This window comes from Microcaecilia unicolor, chromosome 2 (genome assembly GCF_901765095.1).
Source record: "Microcaecilia unicolor chromosome 2, aMicUni1.1, whole genome shotgun sequence".
Classification (NCBI taxonomy): domain Eukaryota; kingdom Metazoa; phylum Chordata; class Amphibia; order Gymnophiona; family Siphonopidae; genus Microcaecilia; species Microcaecilia unicolor.
In genome coordinates this window covers 255,496,518-255,522,578 of record NC_044032.1, presented here as the reverse complement: position 1 = coordinate 255,522,578, position 26,061 = coordinate 255,496,518, and the positions used below count along the sequence as shown (strand labels likewise).

Here is a 26,061-nt window from a genome sequence, read left to right as displayed (position 1 = left end):
ATTAACTCCCTTGAGGAAACGCACCACATCTGGCTGCGAAGCCAGGGAAGCACCCTTCAGGCGGCCCCTGAAGCAAGCCAGGGCCGCTACCTGGACTTTCAGGGAACTGAGCGACAGGCCTTTCTCCAGACCTTCTTGCAGGAACGCCAGCACTGAAGAAATTGGAGCAGTAAATGGAGAAAGTGAACCTGCTTCACACCACGCTGCAAAGGTACGCCAAACCCTGGCGTAAGCAGTAGAAGTAGAGCGCTACCTCGCTCTCAGCAGAGTGGCGATGACCTTGTCTGAGAAGCCCTTCTTCCTCAGACTCTGCCACTCAATAGCCAGGCCGTAAGACCAAAGGGGGAGGAATCCTCCATCACCACGGGACCCTGATGTAACAGGCCCTGCTCCACTGGCAGTCGCAGAGGTTCGTCCACTGAGAGCCTGATCAAGTCCGCATACCAGGGACGTCTGGGCCAATCCGGACCCACCAGGATTATCCGGCCCGGATGCTTTGCCACCCGGTCTAGCACCCTGCCCAACATGGGCCAGGGCGGGAACACATAGAGAATCTCTTGTGTCGGCCACTGTTGGAGAAGAGCATCTCTCCCAGGGATCAAGGGTCCCGTCCTCTGCTGAAAAAGCGCGGCAGCTGGCAATTGGCCGATGACGCCATCAGATCTAGGCTCGGCTGGCCCCAGCGCTTCGTGATGTCCAAGAACGCCTGAGCAGATAGCTGCCACTCTCCGGGCTCCAAGGTATGGCGACTGAGAAAGTCCGCCTTGACATTCATGACCCCGGCAATGTGGGCCGCTGACAGCTGTTCCAGATTCGCTTCCGCCCACTGGCATAGATTCATGGCCTCCTTGGCTAGAGGGGCGCTCTTGGTACCTCCCTGGCGGTTGACATAGGCCACAGCCGTGGCATTGTCCGACAGGACCCGTACAGGCTTCAACGCCAGTACCGGGATGAACTCCAAAAGCGCCAACCGAATGGCTCTGAGTTCCAGGAGGTTGATAGACCACTTTGCCTCTGCAGGAGACCAGAGCCCCTGCGCTGTCCTTCCCAAGCAGTGGGCTCCCCAGCCCGACAAAGAGGCGTCCGTAGTGACGACAATCCACTCCGGGGTCACCAGAGGCATTCCTGCAGACAACTTGTCTGTCTGCGTCCACCAGCTCAGCGCCTTGCGCACTGCTGGGTCCAAGGGAAGGCGCACAGCATAATCCTCCGATATCAGAGTCCAGCGCTGCAGCAGAGAGTGTTGTAGTGGTCTCATATGAGCCCTGGCCCAGGGCACTACTTCCATCGTGGCCGTCATAGCCCAACAGCTGCACATAGTCCCAAGCCCGAAGAGGAGAGGCTACTAGGAACTGGTCCATCTGAGCCTGAAGCTTGACAATCCGATTGTCTGGCAGAAACACTCTGCCCACTTGGGTGTCGAATCGAACTCCCAGATACTCCAGGGACTGAGTTGGGCGCAGCTGGCTTTTCTCCCAGTTGATGATCCACCCCAGGGAGCTCAAAAGAGCAACCACCCGGTTCACAGCTTTGCCGCACTCTGCATAAGAGGGGGCTCGGATCAACCAGTCGTCCAGATAAGGATGGACTTGTACTCCTTCCTTCCTCAGGAAGGCCGCGATGACCACCATTACTTTGGAGAAGGTCCGCGGAGCAGTAGCCAACCCGAACGGGAGGGCTCTGAACTGGAAGTGTCGGCCCAGTACTGCAAAACGCAGAAAGCGTTGAAGAGGAGGCCAGATGGGAATATGCAAGTCCGCTTCCTTGATGTCCAAGGATGCCAGGAACTCTCCTGCCTTCACTGCCGCTATAACAGAGCGGAGGGTCTCCATGCGAAAGTGCCTGATTGACCCCTTTGAGGTCGAGGATAGGCCGTACAGAACCTCCTTTCTTTGGTACCACAAAGTAAATGGAGTAACGTCCCTTGCCAAGCTGATTTTCTGGCACCGGAACGACCGCACCCAGGCGGATCAGATTGTCCAAGGTCTGCTGCACTGCCACAGCTTTGACCGGAGACTTGCAGGGAGAGAGTACAAACCCGTCTCTTAAGCGTCGGCAGAACTCTAGCTTGTAGCCGTCTCTGATGACTTCCAGCACCCAAGCGTCTGAAGTTATTGTGGTCCACTCGTCCAGAACCGAGGACAGCCGTCCTCCAATCTACACTGGAGCGTGGACCAAGGCCCCGTCATTGGGTACAAGACCCTAGGGGAGGACCGGAGGGAGCACCTCCGGGACGGCGGTCTCTGCGAAAGGAATGCTGCTTGGGGGAGAAGTTCCTCTTGAAGGAAGAGGGGGCAGAGGAGCCCGACCTGCCCGGGCGGTACCGACGGGCTTCCTGAAACCGTCCTCTGGAGGTACCGGGGCGAGCACTAGCCCGAGCCCTGACCTCTGGTAACTTCTTGCCCTTAGACGTGCCGAAATCGGTCACGATTTTGTCCAGCTCGACCCCAAAGAGCAGCTTGCCTTTAAAAGGCAATCTAGCCAGGCGGGATTTAGAGGCGTGGTCAGCAGACCTATGCTTCAGCCAAAGCCACCGCCGCGCAGAGATTGTCTGAGCCATGCCTTTAGCTGAGGCTCTCAAGACATCATACAGCAAGTCTGCCAAATAGGCTAAGCCCGATTCCAGGGCCAGCCAATCAGCCCTCAAGGAATGATCCGAGGGGGAAGCCCGCTGCACCATAGACAGGCACGCCCTGGCCACATAGGAGCCGCAAACTGAGGCCTGCAAACTTAAAGCAGCCGCCTCAAAGGACGACCTTAAGGCCGCCTCCAATCTTCTGTCTTGGGCGTCCTTTAGGGCCGTGCCACTTTCCACCGGCAACGCCATTTTCTTAGTCACCGCAGTGATTAAAGAATCCACGGTAGGCCACAGATAGGCCTCACGTTCACTTTCAGGCAAAGGATAGAGGCGGGACATAGCCCTAGCCACTTTAAGGCTCGCTTCCGGGACATCCCATTGAGCCGAAATTAAGGTGTGCATGGCATCATGCAGGTGGAAGGTTCTATGCGGGCGCTTCGTCCCCAGCATAATGGCAGAGCCAACAGGGGCTGAGGGAGAGACGTCCTCCGGAGAGGAAATCTTCAAAATGCCCATGGCCTGCATTAACAGGTTGGGCAAATCCTTTGAGCTAAAGAGCCGCGCTGCAGAGGGGTCATCCGCTCCATCCGAGCGGGGATCCGTCTCCTCCAAGGAATCCGCAAAGGACCGTTGGGAGAACTCAGATACGCTGCCCTCATCTACATCGGAGGAGACAAAGTCCTCCAAGGCCTGGGAATCAACCCGAGGGCATTTACCTCCGGGGCCTCAACCTCTTTACCAGACGAGGGAGCAGGGGCAGTGTTTTGCATAAGGGAGGCCTGATGCAGCAGCAAAACAAACTCGGGGGAGAAACCCCCCAGACTGTGCACTTCCGCAGCCTGGGCTACAGCCCTAGACGCACCCTCAACCGGCGCTCGCAAGAGCGGGGGAGAGACATGCTGCGCATCCAAGATGGCGTCCGGCGCGACACTCCGCGAAGGAGCCGCGCGGGAAAAACGGCGCTTAACTTTAGCCGCTTTTGTGCCGTCGCCCAAATTAAGGGCGTTCATGGCATCAATGTCTCCCACCTCAAGGGCGGCCCAAGAAGAAGCTGTCCGAGCCGCGTGGCCGGCCAATATGGCGGAGGCGAGCCGCGGGGGATGGGCGTTTATGGCCGGAAAAACCGCCACACCGAAGGAAGGACCGGGACACTCATCGGTCACGAAACTGTCACCCAACAAGGGCGATCAGACTTTAAGACCCCCGCATCCCCTCTAGAAGCGCACACGCGATCCGGGGAGCGACTCTTTGCGCCCTCGCCCTCCAACGCCATAGGCCACGTGGAGACCAATCGGGGACCCCCTGCCCGCTATAAAAGGTAAAAATTACCTGCTTTCCGCTCCGAGCTGTAACGACCTGGTGTCCCAGTGAGTAGCTGCAATAAACGTTTAAATAACCGTCGAAATAAACGCCTTTAAGGACGTTCAAAATTTTTTTTTTTTTTTCAACGGAGCCAGCGGGAGGGGGGAGAAAAGGAGGGACCTGGCGCCACCAGGTTTGCACTTGCTCAAGAAGAGCCCTCAACCCCAGGCACTCAACAAAACCTAAAAATTAGGCTTGGAGGCCTAGCCAGAGCTGCTGCTGTGTGTGACCACCACCTGCTGAGATAGAGAACATACTGAGGAGTTTCCGGCAGCACATGACCACATATAGGGAGGCAAAAGTTTGCTCTCTATCTCCACCTGCTGGTAGATGGACACAACCCACCAGTCTATGGATTGATCAGCATGATGATATGGAAGTAGCTTTTAATTGTTGGTCACATACAGTGGGGGAAATAAGTATTTGATCCCTTGCTGATTTTGTAAGTTTGCCCACTGACAAAGACATGAGCAGCCCATAATTGAAGGGTAGGTTATTGGTAACAGTGAGAGATAGCACATCACAAATTAAATCCGGAAAATCACATTGTGGAAAGTATATGAATTTATTTGCATTCTGCAGAGGGAAATAAGTATTTGATCCCCCACCAACCAGTAAGAGATCTGGCCCCTACAGACCAGGTAGATGCTCCAAATCAACTCGTTACCTGCATGACAGACAGCTGTCGGCAATGGTCACCTGTATGAAAGACACCTGTCCACAGACTCAGTGAATCAGTCAGACTCTAACCTCTACAAAATGGCCAAGAGCAAGGAGCTGTCTAAGGATGTCAGGGACAAGATCATACACCTGCACAAGGCTGGAATGGGCTACAAAACCATCAGTAAGACGCTGGGCGAGAAGGAGACAACTGTTGGTGCCATAGTAAGAAAATGGAAGAAGTACAAAATGACTGTCAATCGACAAAGATCTGGGGCTCCACGCAAAATCTCACCTCGTGGGGTATCCTTGATCATGAGGAAGGTTAGAAATCAGCCTACAACTACAAGGGGGGAACTTGTCAATGATCTCAAGGCAGCTGGGACCACTGTCACCACGAAAACCATTGGTAACACATTACGACATAACGGATTGCAATCCTGCAGTGCCCGCAAGGTCCCCCTGCTCCGGAAGGCACATGTGACGGCCCGTCTGAAGTTTGCCAGTGAACACCTGGATGATGCCGAGAGTGATTGGGAGAAGGTGCTGTGGTCAGATGAGACAAAAATTGAGCTCTTTGGCATGAACTCAACTCGCCGTGTTTGGAGGAAGAGAAATGCTGCCTATGACCCAAAGAACACCGTCCCCACTGTCAAGCATGGAGGTGGAAATGTTATGTTTTGGGGGTGTTTCTCTGCTAAGGGCACAGGACTACTTCACCGCATCAATGGGAGAATGGATGGGGCCATGTACCGTACAATTCTGAGTGACAACCTCCTTCCCTCCGCCAGGGCCTTAAAAATGGGTCGTGGCTGGGTCTTCCAGCACGACAATGACCCAAAACATACAGCCAAGGCAACAAAGGAGTGGCTCAGGAAGAAGCACATTAGGGTCATGGAGTGGCCTAGCCAGTCACCAGACCTTAATCCCATTGAAAACTTATGGAGGGAGCTGAAGCTGCGAGTTGCCAAGCGACAGCCCAGAACTCTTAATGATTTAGAGATGATCTGCAAAGAGGAGTGGACCAAAATTCCTCCTGACATGTGTGCAAACCTCATCATCAACTACAGAAGACGTCTGACCGCTGTGCTTGCCAACAAGGGTTTTGCCACCAAGTATTAGGTCTTGTTTGCCAGAGGGATTAAATACTTATTTCCCTCTGCAGAATGCAAATAAATTCATATACTTTCCACAATGTGATTTTCCGGATTTAATTGTGATGTGCTATCTCTCACTGTTACCAATAACCTACCCTTCAATTATGGGCTGCTCATGTCTTTGTCAGTGGGCAAACTTACAAAATCAGCAAGGGATCAAATACTTATTTCCCCCACTGTATATCTATCATACTAATTATTTACAGGCATTATTTTAGTGTTCATATTTATCCATTCCTACCCTAGGCTAAGATAATATTCAAGCACCTTTCGGACATTGTTTTTTTTTTTTTAATTAGTCCCCTTATTTTCTAACTCCTATCAGTCTATCTATATGCAACACCTTTGCTTATACCGGATGCTGTCTATTAAAATGTTTTATTATGTATTGCAGTGGTTCCCAAACCTGGTCCTTGAGGAACCCCAGCCAACCAGGTTTTCACGATACCCACAATGAATATTCATCAGAGAGATTTGCATGCCACGGAGGAAATGCGTGCAAATCTCTCACATGAATATTCATTGCAGGTATCCTGAAAACCTGACTGGCTGGGGTGCCTCCAGGACCAGGTTTGGGAACCACTGACCAGTAGTGTAGCCAGACCTCATTTTTTGGGTGGGTATGACCCACATATTTCCTCTCTGTCCATCCCCCTCCCGTAAAGATAAATACCTGGGCTGGCAGGGATCTCCAGGTCCTGCCAACTGAAGAATCTTCTGGAGGCCCCCAAGGCTTGAGAAGTCTCATCCCTGCGCCAGTCACCAGCGTGGCGGGAAGCAGCGTTGCCTGCGTGCCTGCCTTTTAAAATAATTCGTCTTCCCAGGCTCCGCTGCATTTACTTCTTCACCCGTCGCAAAGCGCTGCCGTTCGCACAGGCAGCTCCGCTCCCCTTTGCCACGTCCATCCGGCCCTCTCTGATCCACTTCCTGTAGTGGATACGTAGGGCCAGATGGACGCGGCAAAGGGGAGCGGAGCTGCCTGTGCGAACGGCAGCGCTTTGCGACGGGCGAAGAAGTAAATGCAGCGGAGCCTGGGGAGACGAATTATTTTAAAAGGCAGGCAGGCAATGCTGCTGAACGCTGCATCCCGGACCCGGCGGAGCCACTGGAGAAAAGGCAGCGACAGCAGCAGGATGTTGGATGGGCGGGCCTGGAGAGAAAGTGGCTGGGCCTGGGCCCGTCCAGGCGGCCCTGCCACAGACGTGTTGACATTGTAAGTACTATACTATGTCATAATTTGTATTGTTATTTGAATATTTTTACTGGTGTAATTGTCTATTACTTATGTTTGACTTATTCCTGCTGTACACCACCTTAAGTGAATTCCTTTAAAAAGGCGGTAAATAAATCATTGTGTGTGTGCGTGATCTTGAATGAGTCACTTTATTTTCCTTTGTCTCAGCATATTAGAATATGCTGTAATTAGCAACAGTTAATCGCACAGCTTTCTCACCTTCCCTGCATGGAGAGGAAGGAAAGTGAAGCTCTGAAGCTGCTCTGATGCTTTGGGCTCCTGTACCTAGGTTTCCCATCCCTCCCCCCCCCCCCCCCCCCCCCCCCCAAGGGATGTGGATACTTCATACTCACTTCCTCAGCAGACGGTCTCCGTAGATAGGGATGAAGTAGGGGAAGAGATAGGGGGCGATGCAGGTAGAGATGATGAGACAGAGAAGGCAGGCAAACAGGCTGAAGGACACTTTACGGAGCCAAGGGAAGCTCTGTAAGAGGGGACAGAGCTTAGTGTTAACAAGAGATCCCCCTACATCAAAACTACACATTAACGGCAGAACTATAAAATAAGCCACTTCTCATAGGAAACCCAAACTCTGTGGACCCTACCTGCTCTGCTAACTACTGTCCCATCTCCCTCCTCCATTTTAACATTCCAACTACTGAAAGAAAGTCAAGACAATGGTGGCGAACTCATCTCAAGACATTCTCAATCCACTCCAGTCTAGCTTTTGCTCCCTACCTTCCAACGAAACAGCGCTTGTCAAAATCTCTAGTGTTCTTCGCCACCTACCTAGTCCTTCATACTCTGCCTGCCCTTGGATTTTGGAACTCCCATTTTTTCTTCAGTTCTCTTACCTCTCCCATCACACAGTCCCAAATCTCACCTTGCTTGTCTGCTATTGCTATTTAGATGTCCCACTGTCACCTTAGAAATTTCTGTCTTGCCTGTGTTAAATCTATCTTTCTCTCCAGACTCACTTCCTGTCTCTCTCAGTTCTTGCTGTGGATCACACTGTCATCCACTCTCAGCCCCTAAACTTGGGCTTATCTTCAGCTCCCCCCCACCTCAATCTTTCTCCTTTTCTCTACATTTCCAGAAAGGCTGTCAACATGTCTCAAGGCAGATTTTCACTGAGATGGTATCCATATAAAGTTTTTTGTGTATACCACTGCTTAATAAGGGGGTAAGTGCCACCACTAAACATATAATTTTATATGGATAACTTACCTGCTATTTTAGCAAAGATTTTGGTCAATGCCAAACCCTGCCCAAATTTTAAACCATTAACTTTAAAAGTTACTGCATATTTCCAAAGTTAGTCCTTCCATGGGATGAAAATTTTTAAAAAGCACAAGAGCTTTCAAATATTGACCTAGTCATTTCTTTTGCGATGCAACCAGAATCTGTCCTAGCCTTTCTAAACCAAAAAGTTTTTCTTAGCCACTCTCTCATCACCTGCTGCTTAAACTACTATGTACAAAGAATAGGAGACACTCAATGAAGTTACATGAAAATACTTTAAAAACAAATAGGAAATATTTTTTCATTCAACAAAGTTAAACTCTGGAACTCGTTTCCAGAGGATGTGGTAACAGCAATTATATCTGGGTTTAAAAAGGTTTGGACAAGTTCCTGGAGGAAAAGTCCATAGTCTGTTATTGAGATAGACATGGGGAAGTCACTGCTTGCCTTGGGATTAGTAGCATGGAATGTGCTACTATTTGGGTTTCTGCCAGGTACTTGTGACTTGGCTTGGCCACTGTTGGAAACAGGATACTGGACTAGGTAGACCGTTGGTCTGACCCAGTATAGCTGTTCTTATGTACTACAACTTGCATCTCACAGGCCTGCCTGTCAACTCTCTCTCAAAGTCTAGCTGAAATTCAGCTGCATGACCTCTTTCATCAGTGTTTCAGTGTTGTTACACCATAATCCCTCTTCTCTTTATATTAGCTTCCTAACTATTTCTACATAAAAGGCAAGCTCTCTTACTCACCTAGATGTGCCACTACCTTTCTCTGCAGCCCTCCTCATGAGCTTCACTTGTCAGGCAAACCACTTATCTGTTCATTTGCCCTCCTTACTTTTCACCTTGTTGCCCTGTACACATGAACAGACTTTCTGAATTGGGGTGTCATACTCCCTCACTGGTCTCATTCAAAACTAGTCTAAATAAATAAATCACTTTTTAAACTGCTGTACATCTTAACCACTGTTTCTCCTGACCACAGCCTTGTTCATTTTAACCATTTTCTTAACCAGTGAAATTCCCAAAGTAGCCTTTGCCCTGTGTGTTTATACTGACCAATCTAACATTCTGTGGGGAAGGGACTCTCTCTCATATGTATCTGTTCAGTGCTTCATATATAAAGTTTATTTGCATTTCAAGAGTGTAGACTCTGGAAATCTCATCATAAAGACTGACTTTGAATATGCTTTTAGTGTGTTCAACTACAAGAGCTTCTAGCGTTTTCAGAAATTCTAGATGTAGTTGAATCTCATTTTAGCATTGAATGAAGATTGTCCAGAACTCTCCACAGAGGACACGAGACATTTTTTTGTTCCTGTCAATCTTTCAGTTACTTTCGATATGGAAACTTATTGGAAGTGAGCATCCCATGTTCTCACAGTGACCTCGCTCCATCATGTCTAGAACATCGTGCTTTAGTGTGTCTGCCCCTACCCTACAGCCTCCCACTTTACCTTAGGTCAGGACAATCCTGACAAATTCAAATGTCTTAATTTCATTTGCTTTTCCTAATAATTATTTAGGTCCACTCCCTTTGGAGTAATGCTCCCATGCCCTGCCTCTTGTTGCTTCCATTCCTTTCTCTCCACCTGTTGCTATTGTAATTCTTCCCAGTATACCCCTGTTCCCTCTTGCTGAAGTCCGTTCTATGTCCTTGTTTTTATGCCAATCATTTGTTAAAAACTGTGATTCCCCCCCCCCCCCCCCCCGATTTTATTTAGATGTAAATGTGAACTTCTCTGACTGACAGAATGCAGAGGGTTTGTTGGATGGGGTCACCTCTGCTTCATAGGTGCTAGAGTAGGTTGCTCACTCTGACCCATTTTGTCTTCATTCTTTGGCATCTCCGATTCAAAGCTTTGGCATCATCTTTCGTTTTATGTCTTATGCAGTCATATTGTTATTTTGCTGTTTTCTATACTTCTTCTAACCATATTTGTTTTAAGATATTTTGTTATTGGCCATCATTTATTTCATCTTGAGCTATTCACGGAAGGTGAATAAGAAACGTAAATAAATATATTTGAATCTCACCATTTTCTGACCTTCCACAGCCTGCAGGTAGCCACGGAAGCTGATCCATGGCCCAAAGATCACCGTTCCCACAAAGTAGATGTAACCCATGAACTCAACAGGGGATGGAATGGAGGGTGCCTGCCCCCGATCCAGGTCAAAACCCAGAGAAACAGCTTTCATGGCTACAATCATCTGTGCACCTAGAAAGATTTGGGGGGGGGGGGGGGGGGGGGGGGAGAGAGAGAGAGAAGTCAGGACAGTGAGCAAAGAAGGAGAAAGAATCCAGAGTGAGGTGTCGGAAACAGGTTGTCCTCTCTTCCCACAGTACAGACAGAACCACACCTTCATTCTGAGAGACAGGCCACCAAATGCCTTGGGAAGAGGGACCACAGGTGTTTAAACAATATAGTTTGTTCATGAAACAGTCTAGGATTATTCTCACTCACCTCTCATCTTGTGCCATGTGACTGTGTCCACCATGTGCATCTCCCTGCATGAGGGAGAAATGAGAGAGAAAGGATGAAACCCAAGGAAAGAGACGGAAGAGATGTTAAAAAATAAAACAAAAATCACACACTAAGCACAAAAGGGGGAGATTCTGTATAGTCGGCTAAAGTTAGGCAAAGTAATTGGCTAAATTGGTGATGATTGGCATTAACGAGCACTTAATTGGCAGTGATTAGGAGTTATATGTGGATCTGTCCTATGCCCTATTCTATAAAATGATTGCCTAATTTACAAAGTATGCTACTCCAAGGAGCGGCGTGGCCACGGGAAGGGCATGGGAGGGGAAGGGCTGTTTCCAGAATTTCAGCACAGTTATAGAATATCTGCCTTTCTGCACCTAACTGCGCGAGCATTTAGACTGGGCTTCAGCAGGCAAAAGTGCTCATGTCCAAAGTTAGACGTTGGGATGATCCGTGCTAACCTAGTATTCTATAAAGGCCATTCCGCGTAGAACAGACTTTACGGAATCCACTCTTAACGCGGATCATCCCGACATCTAATTCAGACAACCTATATAGAATTCTCCAGAAGTGCTTCCCTCCCACCCCATCAAACACTATTAGAAATTTCCAAGTCCACCCCTGATTAACCCCCTGCTTCTGTCTCTAGACCATTCAACCTCTTCTTGTCCCAGGCCTTACCCCATTAGGAGGTAGATGAGGGTGGTGACGGAGAGGAAGACTCCACGGTGGGATGAATCACGGCAAAGGAAGAGCACAAGGTAGCAGAGGAGGCTGAGCAGTACCACCCATACCATCTGCAACTGGAAGAAGTGATAGAGGGTGTAGAAGCCACCAGCCATCGTACTGAAGTGTTTTACATAGGAGGGTAAACCTACAAGGGGGTGGAGAGGAACAACAACTATTCAATAAGTCCCCCAAAATAATGCATAAAAACAAAACAGTGAATGATGGAGACTCACCGATCTGCCACAGGAGCCTACAACCCAGACAGATGAGGAGCAGTAGCCAGACTTGTTCAAGGCCTTGCTGTGCTGTGGGAGCAATGCAACCCTGGAAGAGCTGCTGATAGAAGTCTCTCCTGCTGAAAGCTGCCATAGTGCTCACCCCTGCTCCCCGGCTATGGAAACCTGAAAAACAAAACCAGACACCTGTGAGCCCCCTCAAGATCTCCCAAAGCATAGGAGACACCCAGTCTGTGCAGGTAACACAAGGACAAGATTTAAGCTTCCTGGAAGAGGGAGAGGCAGGAGAAAAAAAAAAGCAGGAGCAATAAACAGTGTTACAGGAACTGCTAAGGAGAGGGGCAGAAGGGCAACAGACACAGGAACTGTGGGGGGGGAAACAGCCACAAACATCAAAGAGGAACGGTGGAGGACAGAGAGGCAGAAGAGGAAAGGCAGGGGCAATAAACAGATACAGGAACTGCAAAGGGGAAACAGTAGGGTCAATAAACAGAGATATGGGAACTGAAGAGGGGACAGAGAAAGAGGAGCAGGAAGGGAAAGCAGGAGCAACAAATATAACATAGTAAGTGACGGCAGGTAAGAGGAAAGGGAATGGGACTTATATACCGCCTTTCTGTGGTTTTTGCAACTATATTCAAAGTGGTTTACATAATATATAAGATACTTATTTCTACCTGGGGCAATGGAGGATTAATCGACTTGCCCGGAGTCACAAGGAGCTGCAGCAGGAATCAAACCCAGTTCCCCAGGATCAAAGTCCACTGCACTAACCACTCCACGGTCCATCCAGTCTGCCCAACAGTCACACTCATTATCAATTCATGACTAAATCAACAATGAATGCGATATTATATACTTTATCACGAGTCTTTCTTTGGCCTTTCTGGGACATAGACCACAGAAGTCTGCCCGGCTCTGTCCTACCTACTGGAGTTGCCATCAAAGCCCACTCCAGCCTTTCCAAATCAGTCTTGTCATTTGCGGGACCCAGACCATAGAAGTCTGCCCAGCACTGTCCTCAGTTTCAGCTACTGAGGTTGCCATTGAAGCCCTTTCCAACTTATCCTAAACCAGACTGTCATATACAGACAGAGACCTACAAAGTCTGCCTGGCACTGGCTTTTGTTCTTTACAGCCAGAGTAGCAGTCCAAGCATCACTCACACATCCACTCCCTGCAATTTCCCACTTCTTCTCTGTCGCCACTTTTGTGAAGAGGGCCCACATCTCCACTCTCCCAAGGATTTATTAAACAAATCTTTAAGAGGATCCACCAGAATCTCATTTAAGGTTTCTTTCTTTTAATGTATTTTTATTTTCTACCATCTATTTTCTAAACAGAGATACAGAAGAAGACAGGGGAGGAAGGAAGATGAAAAGCAGGGGCAATAAAGTGAGATACAGCAATTCAGGGACAAAGGAACATCCTTGTGATTTTGCTGGGCCAAAAAAGCTCTGTCCATGACCCCCATGTTCTTGGCTGCTGATGCTGTGTGGGGTGAAACATTGGTAGGTCAACAATCCACACTATTCTACTACCTATGCAATGGTGGAAGAGACAGGTCTATGAAGGTGGGGGGTACATACAAGATACAGCCACTGCTAAGGGGGAAGGAATATAAAAGCACAGAATCAAAGCATACTGGAAACAAAATACCACTAGAAGGCAATCAAACCCTTTGACAGAAAGAATAGCGTTTTCTCTTCCCTTTGGACAACAAATAGCTCAATTAAGGCAGCTGTTAAAAGTAGAGCAGATGCTGCTGGGTTAGAAAGGGGAGATCAAAGATACCAAATCGCGCACACTGTCGCATGCCGAGCACCCCTCACCAAGCGCATTCGGGGACCGGTCTCCCCTCCCTGTAATTTTTTTACCATCTCTCCCTCCAACCTCCCATCACCCATTCATTCATATACCTGAGGACACCCACTAACAATCCCATTCCCTTTCCATCTCGGTGGGTCCCGCCCCCCTATGACACAACTTATCTCTTCCCTCTTCCTGAGGCGGGGCGTCTTGCCGGAAACAGAAAGTAGCGTCAGAGGAGGAGAGGGCGGGGACAGACGCCGGAGACGCCCACAGCCTATCAGCTCTCATGGTACGAGAATCTCATGATGGGAGAGACGGGAGCTCCGATGCAAACGATTGGCTGAGACCCTGTGTGGCAGGGCAGTCTTAAGACAAAAATTTGTGATAGCCGTGGGGTTTAACCAATCAGAATGGGGGGTTGTATTGGGAGATGGCGGGGTTTTTACTTTGGCTGAGAGTCCAGGGTCTGGGGTTGGTTAGGTTTCCCTTGTGTGTCAGGGGGTAGTAGGGCTAAGATGAGAATCCGGTTCTTCTACAAGGATTGCTGCAGTGTATTTGATCATTAATATTTCCCATTCTGAAGATTGTGGTTAATCTAGAAACTGCCCAGTACAGGTAAGGAGTTCTGTCTAGATAATTGTTTCTTCAGCTAGGTGCTTCTTGGATTTGCAAGTGCTGTTATGTAGGGCCCTATCCTTGCAGAAGATCTAATTCCTTGTGAATAATATCTTCCCGTTTTGCCAGTGGTGGTCTGTCTCTTTCATGTAGATCAAGCAGTCTGTTTGTTGGCTGCCTTGCCAAAGATCAGTGGGTGAACAGACACTCTTCTCTTCACAGACTGGATGTACATGGGGTCTTGCACTGGTACCTGAAAGTCACAATCCTTGGTCTATGGTGGATTGGCTGTTTATGTAAGAGAGAAGTGGCTCCTTAGGCTTCTCTAAGCTGGTGGTCAAAGAGGTGATTGGCTTAGCATAAGTTATGAACGGTTGGGGGAAGCTTGCTTTTCAAGGGCTCAGACAGCCTCCTGGGATGCGGCTAGAGCCATCATGGTAGAACACATCTGTAGGGCAGCAGAGCTTCCTAGCATTCCTTAGTCAATTTTTACAGACTGAATCTTCATATGAAAGAGGATGCTATCTTTGGGAAAGTAGTTATTAGGGGAGCCTTGAAATCTTCATGGCAGGGGTCTTGAAGTTTGGGTATATCTCATTGATCTAGCACAGTGATTCTCAACCAGTGTGTCCAGACACACTAGTGCATCCGCAAGAGGTAGGTCACAAAAAAATTGGTGTAGATAGCAAGCCTGTGTTTCCTTTACTACCGTCAGTGCCTGCAAGCTGGGAAGATCAGCAATCTTGAGAGTCAGGTTATTGAAATCCCTTTAACTGGTGCCTTTTTGTGCTTCCCTGCTACCCCCAATAATAACTGCTGCCTCCAGCCCCAACTGCAAATGTTGCAGCTCTGCTGTCCATAGATTCTGTTTGGTATATTCGTAGGTTTTTGTGTTGCTGCACAGTATCTGGCAATGGAGGAATTTTGTGTTGCTGTTGTTGAGGTGACACTAGAATTTGAATATATATATTTGTTTTGTTGTATGGCAAGTGAGAAATCTGGGACTGATTTGTTGCATACAGCTTTTTGATATGGGATAGCAGCCTTTCTCCTTCCCAGTGTTTGTAAGCACACTGGATCCACCCACAGCTGCAGCTGACTCTTTCAACTAGAATCTTCCAGCTGGGTTTTCTTTACAAACCCCCCCCTCCCCCATCAAAATAGCAAGATAATGCTTACACACTTAACTCCATAAGGATTAAGGTCTCCTGGCAATTTGTCTCCTCCACTTCCATCAGGGTTGCCAGGTTGAAAAAATTTTCCCCGCCCAAAGTTAAACCCGCCCCCGATGTACCCTCAACGTCACTAACCCCGCCCCCGATGGCGTTAACCCAGCCTCTGCGGGGCTTCTATTGGACCAAATTGGACCAATAGAAGCCCCAGAAAACTGCCCAAAGCCGCCCAATTACCCGCAGACCTTGCAACCCTGACTTCCATCTCTAATGAGCTTTTGTCTGGTTTAAAAGAGATTTGTTTACAGTCCATGGGCTCAAGATCCTCCCCTTCCTGTCTTAACTTCCTCTCTTCTACTTCCGCCCCTCTATTGGGGTGAGGGGCATACCTCTGTCTCCCAGGATCCTCTTTCCCTTGAGTGCTGTCCCTAGGCTGAGGTTTACTCTCCCCTCCCCTTTTCTTGTTTCTACTGCTAAGATTAGGAGTCTTCCAGGGATACTTTTGCTGTTCTTCTCCCCCCCCCCCCAAAAAAAAAAAAAAATTGTATATATATATCTAAGAAGGGTGTAGTTAAGAAAGGTAGGCTTTTAACAGGATGAGGACCAAAATGTTACTAGGGGCAGGAGTTACCCAGAGGATGAGACTGAAGGTCACTGACATATATGTGGTATTTAGGCTGTATAAAAATGTTGACCCCTGTGTCTTCTACAGGAAGAAGATCCAGATCTGGGATTGATCTTGAGTATTGGTAGAAGACCCCTTGTTCCCGTCCTCTTGTGCCCATGGGCCTGACAGTGGAGTCCCCAGTACCCATGGCTGTGCCTCACCCTTACTGGCCACAGGATTTGAGGTTGGACAAGTATCTACCAAATGACAGGCCAATGTGGCAGATTCTGGCCTTCCTGTTTTCCACCTCTGGTGCCCTGATGGTGGGTACATGGCTGCTGACAGGGCGCAGGAGGCCATGTGTGTTCAGTCCTGGCCGACGTTTGGTGCTCTGCTGGTTTACTATTTGTGGATTTATCCATGGAGTCATCGAAGGCTACTACTCGCTGTATTACCCACAAATTCTCACAGATCAGTTCTTCCTCTCACAGCTATGTAAGACTGATATTTATTTATTTATTAATGTAACTAAATATACTGCTCCAATGTCTACCCAAACAATGCAGTAAAAAAAGCTAATAGAACAAACAGAAATTGATACCTAATACAGAACAAAAAACAAGAAAGTTAAAGATACAGAAAGCAAAACCTGTATCAATTGTATTTCCATTTACCTCACTGATAATCAGTTCTGCTGGTAACACTGTGTTTATGACTTCATTTGAGTTACTTTGTCCATGGAATTGCTGTAATTTTGTTTTGTTTTTTGTTTTTTTTTTGAGAGGAGGTTGGGAGTTGGTTTTTTTGAGAATCAATTTTTTTCTTTTTCCATTTTTTTTTTTGCAGGGAAGGAATATGCGAAAGGAGACAGCAGATACGTGCTGTAAGTTCTAATGGCCTGTTGTCCTTGAAAGCAGTTAGATGGGGTGGGAAACGTAGTTAGGTGAGAGAGCAGCAATTCTGATTCAAATTGTTTTGGTATTTTTAGTAGTGTCGAAATGCGCACCACAGAGGCATAAAGCAGCAGAAGAAACAAGCACACAAGGACAAGAAAATCAAGGCGTTGCTATCAGTACTTTATTGGTTGAACAAATAAAACTCGACAACTCGTGTTTTGGCACCTTGGCCTTCACCAGGAGTCTCATTGCAACCTACAAATTAATTAAAAATTAACAGCATTAGGCAGTATTGTCATGAGTACACAATATGCACTTCTATAGCCGCATTGATGGTTGATGTTGATGTGACACTTGCTCGTGGACTTTCCGTCGATAATTGCTGCAGTGCATTTTGTGTTACTCATTACAACACTGCCTAGCGCAGTTAATTTTTAATTAATTTGTAGGTTGCAGTGAAACTCCTGGTGAAGGCCTAGTTGCTGAAACACGAGTCGTGTCGAGTATTACTTGTTCAACCAATAAAGTACTGATGGTAACACCTTGATTTCCTGGTCATTGTGTGCTTGTCTCTTTTAGTAGTGTAAAATCATCACTTTTTGTGTTTACAGAACACTGATTTACCCACATTGTTCCTAGGTACATTCACTCATTAAAGATCAGGATTGAATGTGTCTCTCCATACAGTTAATACATCTTGTGTGCTGGTGGATATTTTGGATTGTTAAGCTGGAAGCACCTCCTTTTCCTCTGTCTTTTTTCTCCCCCTCCTCTGCACAGTGCTGACAATTTCACTGTCTGCATGGAGACAGTCACAGCCTGGATCTGGGGTCCCCTCAGCATCTGGGCCGTGGTCGCCTTTCTGCGACAGCAGCCTCACCGTTTTGTCTTGCAGCTGATCATTTCGCTGGGTGAGTAGCCTGTACCCCCTCTCTTCCTCCTTGCTGTACAACTTAAGAGAACAGATATTGTTTAACAGCAAAGAATAGGAGCCTCTTACTGCCTGTTTGTGTCTGCTCTGCGACTCCCAGCTCACATCTGTTTTTGTTTTCTGTTACACATCATTTCCTTATTCAATTACTGCAGATTAACAGTGGATGAGGAAGCTCAGAATGTGTTCTGTGTCATTGTGCTGCATTTATCCTTTCATGTGGTGATTTTGTGAATTTTAGCTCTGCAGCTCCCTCTGCTGATTTTAAAATACATTTTTTAGAAACTTTTTTTTTGTGATTGCAAATTTGCTATGAAATTCTAAGGTTACTGTGTTCTCTCATTGTCTCGTATCACTAGAAATATGATTGTCATTATCTACTGCCCTCTGGAATTTTGAGGGCATTAATTTGAGAGAGAATGCACTCTGCTCTCTATATTACACAGTAACTGAGTATATCTTGTCCATTATTACATTGTTATCTACTGCCCTCTGGAATTTTGAGGGCATTAATTTGAGAGAGAATGCACTCTGCTCTCTATATTACACAGTAACTGAGTATATCTTGTCCATTATTACATTGTAGATGGGCCTGTGGACCTACTTTGACATATTGTATGTTTCAGCAAGTCAATTTGCGTAGCAGTATTTTTCTGGCCTAATATTAATTACTTATTTTCCACATTTATATCCTGCTGTAAGACAATAGTTCCTCTTTCCCCCTCCCCCTCCTCATCAATTTGGTTAGAGCTGAAAGTGGATGCCGAGCACTAAATCTGGCCAACTGGTGTTGCCCTTAACTGTAAGTGACTCCTCTCTTTCTCCTGCATGGAGCTGTCATTACATCTGCAGTATCCCCAACCTGAGCTAGCCCAGTCTGCAGAAGCCCTGATCCAGGAATCAGACTAGGGACCATGAAGGGAGCCCAGCATATACCACTCAACCAGTAAACAGAGAGATGTGAGCTGGGAGTCAGAGCAGAAACACGTATATCAAAAAGATGGTGTTACACAGAGACTTTTTTTTTAATCCCAGGAGAGCTGATAACATTTTTTTTCTTTCCATAGGCCAGCTGTATGGTGATGTTCTCTATTTCTACACAGAGTATCGTGATGGCTTCAGCCATAGCCAGCTAGGACACCCTATCTACTTCTGGTTCTATTTTGTCTTCATGAACATGCTCTGGATACTCATTCCATCTGCGCTCATTGTGGATGCGTGGTACAACCTTAGCCAGGCTCAGAGTGTAGCTGACCTGAGAACTAGGAATCCTTCTCACAAGACCAAGAGAAGCTGAGCCCTGAGGCATACCATCGCATGGGGTCAGCTCTGCTGTGGCTTCTCCACCATGTTAAGACTAAGCTATCTGAATGGCTGATGGAGCCACAGGCACAAGTTCAGTGAGTGCTTGAACGTCCCCAGTATCAGACAAGCTGCCTGATCTGTGTCCTGAATCACTTCTTCGGTCTCTTAGCTGCCAGGGTTCTAGGAGATTGAAGAGGTGATACTGAACAAAAATCAGAGAACTTGTCTGTGCTTAGGACAAGAGAGAGACTGCACAGCTAAACATTATGAACCAGAACTTGTATAAACTTGAGCCACATCATGTTCATTCATCATTTAATTCTGTAGGGAACCAGATATTTTCAAGACTGTGGGGGTGGGGGGAGGGGGAGTTATCAACTTTGGCTATTGTTAACCCCATCTATTAGAAACTAGGTCTCATTCCATAAAATGGGACCTGTGGTAAAAAATAACTTGTCTTAACAGCATCCCGACTTCCTCCCTAAGTAACAAGCCTATAAACAAAAAGTACACCCCTGCTGTCTCTATTACAGAAACCTTTAAGTCCTATTCACTTGTTCAGTTCCCATGTCTGTTTTATCATTCCCACCATAAGTAATTCCTTATTTCTTAGTCTTGATTAGATTGTAAGGTCTGTGGAGCAGGAACTGTCTCTTACATGTTTAGTGTACAGCACTGCATACGTCTAGTAGCTCTATAGAAATTAGAAGTACAGAAACACTCAGCACTTCTGCACAGTCTCTGTTCAATGCTCAGCTTTATTTCATATACCGTCCATCAAGCATATAGCTGAGTGGTTTACAGCACAAAATAAAATAATAGGTAATGGACCATGATGGAACAATAGGAGTTTGATTACTGTACTACATAAAGTTAACTATGGTAAACACTTATCATGTAAAATACCTTCTCTGAGGACAAACAGGCCTTCGGTTTCTTACAGCTGGGTGATGTCATCCGATGGAGCCTGGTGTGGATACTGACTAGCGAGTTGTAGAAATTTATAGCAGTGTCCCACCGTGCATGCACAGGTGTCTTCCCGCCTGACACGTGAGTGCAGATCCATCAGTCTTCTTTTTTCCGTAGAGCTGTCTTCAACGCAACTGTTTTCTCTCTTCAGTGCCTTCCTGTGTGGTCACTTGTCATTTTTTCAGTTACTTTTCTTATGTTTTTTTTTTGTTTTGTGTTTCCTTAAGTTTTTTTGGTACTTTGTAAGTTTTCTCCATTTTCGCGACCAGCTAGGCCTAATTGTTCGTCCAGAGCCCCGACCTCAATTTGACCACAGCTTTTTTATTGGTCAAGATTGAGGAGTTTAATTTTGCCCTGTTCTTTTTTCGGTCTCTCAGAAGACACCCCCCCCCAGTGGCTACAAGAGATGTGCCCAGTGTAATGATTTCTGTTACGGACCCGCGCTCATAGTGTTATCGGGTGCCTTGGGTCTGACCATGACCCTAATTCTTGCTTGGTCTGTTTGAAATCGAAGGTAAGGACACACAGAGCATGGCAGGCCCAGCAGGAGAAACGTTTTAGCTCCTCAAAATCTGGTCCATTCGACATTAGCACCGGAAGAACTGGCCACAGTGGCTGCAGAGGCTTCGACATCCACTGGGAGTGCACCGGCATCCAGAAGCTCTCCGACGTGATAGCCAGTTTGGTCAGACCATTCTGCAGAATTTGTTTGGTGTCTAGAATCCAACTCAACCCCCTTAGGCTCAGTTCTTTTCTGATCCAGGCTGCACCTCCACAACTAGTATGTAAATAGTTTCAGGTTGATTGAGTACAGGTCTCAACGTCTCGAGTCCCTGTTGTCCTAGTATTATTGTTTTCAGTGAGCCTGCTAGCTAGGGATTCCCATCTGTGAGAATATGACGGCCTGCTTGTCCTTGGAAAAAGCAAAGTTTCTCACCTGTAGGAGGTGTTCTCCAAAGACAGCAGGCCAAATATTCTCACATACCCTTCCACCTCCCCTTGGCGTCATAGTCTTTAAGTAATGTACATGTCTGAGGGACCTGTGCTTGCACATTGGGCTGGAAGGCACATGTGTGATGGGACGCTGCTATAAATTTCTACAGCTCGCTAGTCAACGTCCACTGGGCTGTGTTGGATGATGTCACCCCACAGTGAGAATACTTGGCCTACTGCCCTCGGATAACACCTGCTACAGGTGAGTAACTTTGCTTTCTTAACAGCCACACAGTAGGAAGGATGGATAATACCACAGACAGGACAGCTATGGTGAGACAGAGTTGCCACCAGAATCGCCACAAGCCAACAGCCAAGCTAATTCAATCAAAAGGAAAGGGCAGGGTAAAATAATGTGTCGTCTTAGATTTTTGGTGGGAAAATATGAGGCAAACAGGCCACTCATTCCAAATTCCTATTGAAAATGTAACAGGGCCTGAAATGACTATACACAGAATGACATATATCCATGCTTACTGTTTTATTTAGTTAATCCCTTCCCTTTCCTCAACACAAAATCTAATGTAGTTGTTACCTTCAATATAGTAACATCATAGGTATGACCCCCCCTCCCCTCCAAATGAAGCATCATTATTTATTTGTTACATTTGTGTCCCACGTTTTCCCACCTATTTGTAGACTCCAGTGTAAACAAATACAAAGTGATGATTGGGTAAGATAAAGTTCATGTGGCACAGCCACATTAGGAAATCGTACAACAGAAGAGTTCTGTTATGTCCATTACATACTTTAGTTTTGTTGTGTTGCAGAGATCAGGCATTTATGTTGGATTGGTAGGATATGCCTTTTTAAACAGGTTAGTTTTTAGTGATTTCCGGAAGTTTAGGTAGTCATATGTAGTTTTCAAGGCTTTTGGTAATGCGTTCCACAGTTGTGTGCTTATGTAGGAGAAATTGGATGCGTAGATAGATTTGTATTTGAGTCCTTTGCAGCTTGGGTAGTGCAGATTTAGATATGTTCGTGTTGATCCGGATGTGTTTCTAGTTGGTAGGTCGATCAGGTCTGTCATGTATCCCGGGGCTTCGCCGTAGATAATTTTGTGAACCATAGTGCAGATTTTGAAGGCAATGTGTTCTTTGATTGGGAGCCAGTGTAGTTTTTCGCGTAGGGGTTTTGCACTTTCAAGTCGCGTTTTTCCGAAGATAAGCCTAGCTGCCGTGTTTTGAGCGGTCTGAAGTTTCTTTAGTGTTTGTTGTTTGCATCCCGCATAGATTCCATTGCAGTAGTCCACCTGGCTTAGTACCATTGATTGTATCAGGTTCCGAAATGTTTCCCTCGGGAAGAATTATTTTACGCGTTTGAGTTTCCACATTGCGTGGAACATTTTCTTTGTTGTGAATGTCACTTGGCTCTCTAGTGTTAAGTTGCGGTCTATTGTAACGCCAAGGATTTTCAGGCTGTCTGAGATAGGGAGGGTGTAATCTGGGGTGTTGTCAGTTGTGGGGTTGTCCGCGCTGTGTTGCGATGAGAGGATGAGACAGTGTGTTTTTTCTTTATTGAGTTTTAGTTGAAATGCATTTGCCCAAGAGTCCATGATGCTCAAGCTGTTCTTGATTTCGTTGGTGATTTCTGTCAGTTTAGATTTGTAAGGAATGTATATTGCGACATCATCTGCATAGATGAAGGGGTTAAGACCTTGGTTGGATAAGGACTTGGCTAGTGGGGTCATAATTAGATTGAAGAGGATCAGTGATAGTGGAGATCCTTGTGGTACTCCGCAGTCTGCTTTCCATGGTGATGATATGATTGAGTTTGATTTTACTTGATATGTTCTTGTGGTTAGGAAAGAATTAGAGAGAAGAAAAATGTGTTTTTAATCCTGCCTTGAGTTATTGAAATGAAGATTCTACTCGAAGAGACAAAGATGTTCCACAATGTATCAGCAACTACACTAAAACATGAATGACTTGTGATCAAGCTGAATTTTCAGATGAGATGATACAAGCAGCAGTTAAAGCTGTAAAGAGCACAGAGTATGTGCTGGAATATAAGGAATAAGTGTATTGTAGAGAAATGGCAGGAGCCAGTGTCATATGCAGAAAGACAATAATAATCTCCAGTGGGATGCAACATATGATAGAGTAATGGGGTGATCCATTAAATCTGTTGGCACCTGTCAGAAGTATATCCATTGTAATTGTCTATTAATATACTGTGATAATCCATGTACAGTGAATTGCAGTCCTGAAAGAGAACAAATAGAATGAACCTCCTTTAATGTAAAATAATCTGCTTGAACAAGACCAGTGATATGAGCATCAAATGTAAGAAATGTATCCAAAGTGATTCCAAAAACCTTAACTGTATCAGTCTCTGCTGTGCCATGGGCAGACAGAATTCTTTTAATATTTCACAATTCTAGGCTGGTTTTTGTACATCCATTCTCCAATTTATTATGCTTGTTGCTATCTGATGGTACTTAAGCCTCATCGTTGTCTGAGAGTCAAGAGACCTTCAGTAAGGAGCTTTGATGTACTTTTCTTTATCATTAACTCAGTCTGTATGGAAGATTCTGTAAACCTCTCAGCTGTGGCATAAAATGACTGCCTTGGAATCCTGCATCCTGACATTCAACCAGTACAGACCCTTTTAAAGCATGGTACCTAGAAATTTCAAAGTGATGCCTGTTGTAGATATGGGACATGCTGGACATGAACCCCAAACGACAGGACTGCTATGACAGTCTGACAGTTATGAGTAAAGCTAGGCCCAGTGCTTTTTTTGCGCCGGTACAGCATACCGGCACCTTTTTTGTCCGTCCGGTGGTGTGCTGGAGCTGGCTCGCACCAGCTCGCAAGAGCTGGGTTTTCTTCAGGGCGAGTCGGCTCCCTCCCTCCCTCCCCTGAGCTACAGCGTGCATACTTGAAGAAGGCAACGGATTCTTCAGGGCAGGCAAGAAAGATCCCCCGTCTTGTCTGCCCGCTGCCGGATCGCTCTTTAAAAATGGCCACCGAGACTTCCAGTGGCGGCCTTGCAAGACTTCTGCTGAAGTCTTGGAGGCCGCCCTTGTAAGGCTTGGCAGCCATTTTGAAGAGCGATCCGGCAGCTGGGGAGGGTTAGTGCCGGCAGCGGGCAGGCAAGACTTGGGATCTTTCCTGCCTGCCCCGAAGAATCCACGACAACCGGGGTGGCTGGAGGGGGGGAGCGGGGAGAATCGCTGGGCATGGGTGGCTGGAGGGGGGCAGGGGAGAGAGGACAATTGCTGCTGGAGGGGGGCAGGGGGAGAGGAGGGTTGCTGGACATGGGTGGGTGGAAGGGAGGGCAGAGGGAGAAGAGGGTTGCTGGACATGTGTGGATGGAGGGAAGGGGAAGAGGAGGGGTTGCTGGACATGGGTGGCTGGAGGGGAGGGTAGGGGGGGAGAGGAGGGTTGCTGGACATGGGTGGCTGGAGGGGGCAGGGAAGCGAGGAGAATTGCTGGGCATGGGGGGCAGGGTAGAGGAGAATTGCTGGACCTGGGTGGCTGGAGGGCAGGGGGAGAGGAGGGTTGCTGGACATGGGTGGCTGGAGGGGGCAAGGAAGCGAGGAGAATTGCTGGGCATGGGGGGCAGGGGAGAGGAGAATTGCTGGACCTGGGTGGCTGGAGGGCAGGGGGAGAGGAGGGTTGCTGGACATGGCTGGATGGAGGGGAGGGAAGGGAGAGAGAAGAAATGCTGGACATGGATTTTTTTTTATTTTTATCAAAGTATTTATACCCCACATTACCCCCACAAACATGCAGACTCAATGTGGCTTACAAAACCAGAGAGAGAGATCTCTGGGTGATATCAAAGACAAATTAGAAATGAAGAGCAAGAGTGCAAGAAAGAAAAGACAGTTTACATAGAACGTTACAAAAGAATGGGTACAACCAGATTCCACTTTTGCATATTTGCAGTGGTTATAGTCCTACATAGTTCTTGTAGAAAATGATTTGGTAAACAGATGCGTTTTTAAAGCCCTGCGGAAGAGAAGGTAGTCACTCAGACTGGTTATGGCTCTGGGAAGTGCATTCCAGTTTTGCGCACTGATGAATGGAAAGCTTGACGCCTGAATAGAGCCATGCTTACATCCTTTCCTGCTTGGATAATGCAAGGTGAGATATCGCGATGGTGGGTCATCATTTCTGGCAGGCAAGTCGATCATGTTCAGCGTGTAATTTGGTACAATCCTGTTGATGATTTTGTGTACCACGGTGCAAACCTTGAATACAACTATGTAAGCCACATTGAGCCTGCAAATAGGTGGGAAAATGTGGGATACAAATGTAATAAATAAATAAAATTTGCTCCTTGATTGGAAGCCAGTGAAATTTAGCAAGAAGAGGCTTTGCGCTTTCAAACCAGGCTTTATTGAAGATAAGTCTTGCCGCTGTATTTTGGGCAGTCTGTAATTTCCTCAAAACAAAGTCTTTACACCCTGCTAACGTGCCATTGCAGTAGTCTGTATGACAAAGCACTAATGATTGTACCATATTTCTAAAGAGATGCCTCGCGAAGAGATGGCGTACCCCTTTCAGCTTCCACATCATGAAGAACATCTTTGCTTGCGCTGTTGCCTGTCCTTCAAATGTTAAAAAATGGTCAGAGATAACACCCAAAATCTTCAAGTGATCAGAGATGGGAAGGATGAGATTGTTAACAACAATAGAAGTTGGGTGAATTAACTTGCGCTGAGAAGACAGGATAAGGCAGTGTGTTTTATCTGTATTAAGCTTTAGTTGAAAAGCGTTTGCCCAAGAGTCCATAACATGCAGTACGTGTTTGATAGTCTTACTAATCTCGGATACTTTAGAATAGAACAGGGGCGTAGCCACGGGTGGGCCTGGACGGGCCCAGGCCCAGCCACTTTAGCTCCAGGCCCGCCCAGCCTCTTCTGCCCGCTCTCCCCGTCCGCTCACTTTTACTGCTCTGAAGCACCGTTCTCCCTCCAATCCAGCACTGGCGATTCCCATAGCCAGCCTTTTGCCAGTGCACGTCGTCAGGGCCTCTTCTCAGGCGCGTTCCGTCTACTCTGCAACTTCCTGTGTCCCACCTTTGCGGAAAACAGGAAGTTGCAGAGTAGGCGAGACGCGC

At 46.9% G+C, this 26,061-nt stretch overlaps 2 protein-coding genes across 2 annotated transcripts in view; one reads left to right on the top strand and one right to left on the bottom strand.

The window, feature by feature from the left end:
- Positions 1 to 13,695, bottom strand: part of PORCN (porcupine O-acyltransferase) — a 53,827-nt gene extending 40,132 nt beyond the window's left edge. The window contains exons 1-6 of the mRNA XM_030193959.1: positions 13,608 to 13,695; positions 11,686 to 11,853; positions 11,405 to 11,597; positions 10,703 to 10,746; positions 10,275 to 10,456; positions 7,345 to 7,475 (exon numbers count right to left, since the gene is read on the bottom strand). Coding sequence (XP_030049819.1) covers positions 7,345 to 7,475; positions 10,275 to 10,456; positions 10,703 to 10,746; positions 11,405 to 11,597; positions 11,686 to 11,821 — 686 coding nt within the window. The 5' untranslated portion in view covers positions 11,822 to 11,853; positions 13,608 to 13,695. The remainder of the gene's footprint in view (positions 1 to 7,344; positions 7,476 to 10,274; positions 10,457 to 10,702; positions 10,747 to 11,404; positions 11,598 to 11,685; positions 11,854 to 13,607) is intronic.
- Positions 13,696 to 14,011: 316 nt separating this feature from the next.
- LOC115462398 (3-beta-hydroxysteroid-Delta(8),Delta(7)-isomerase-like) lies at positions 14,012 to 19,141 on the top strand. The gene is made up of 5 exons (XM_030192406.1): positions 14,012 to 14,115; positions 16,000 to 16,389; positions 16,741 to 16,777; positions 17,571 to 17,701; positions 18,789 to 19,141. Exons 2-5 carry the CDS (start codon positions 16,071 to 16,073, stop codon positions 19,016 to 19,018), a joined length of 717 nt encoding a protein of 238 aa, XP_030048266.1. The 5' UTR covers positions 14,012 to 14,115; positions 16,000 to 16,070; the 3' UTR covers positions 19,019 to 19,141.
- Positions 19,142 to 26,061: the final 6,920 nt, after the last annotated feature.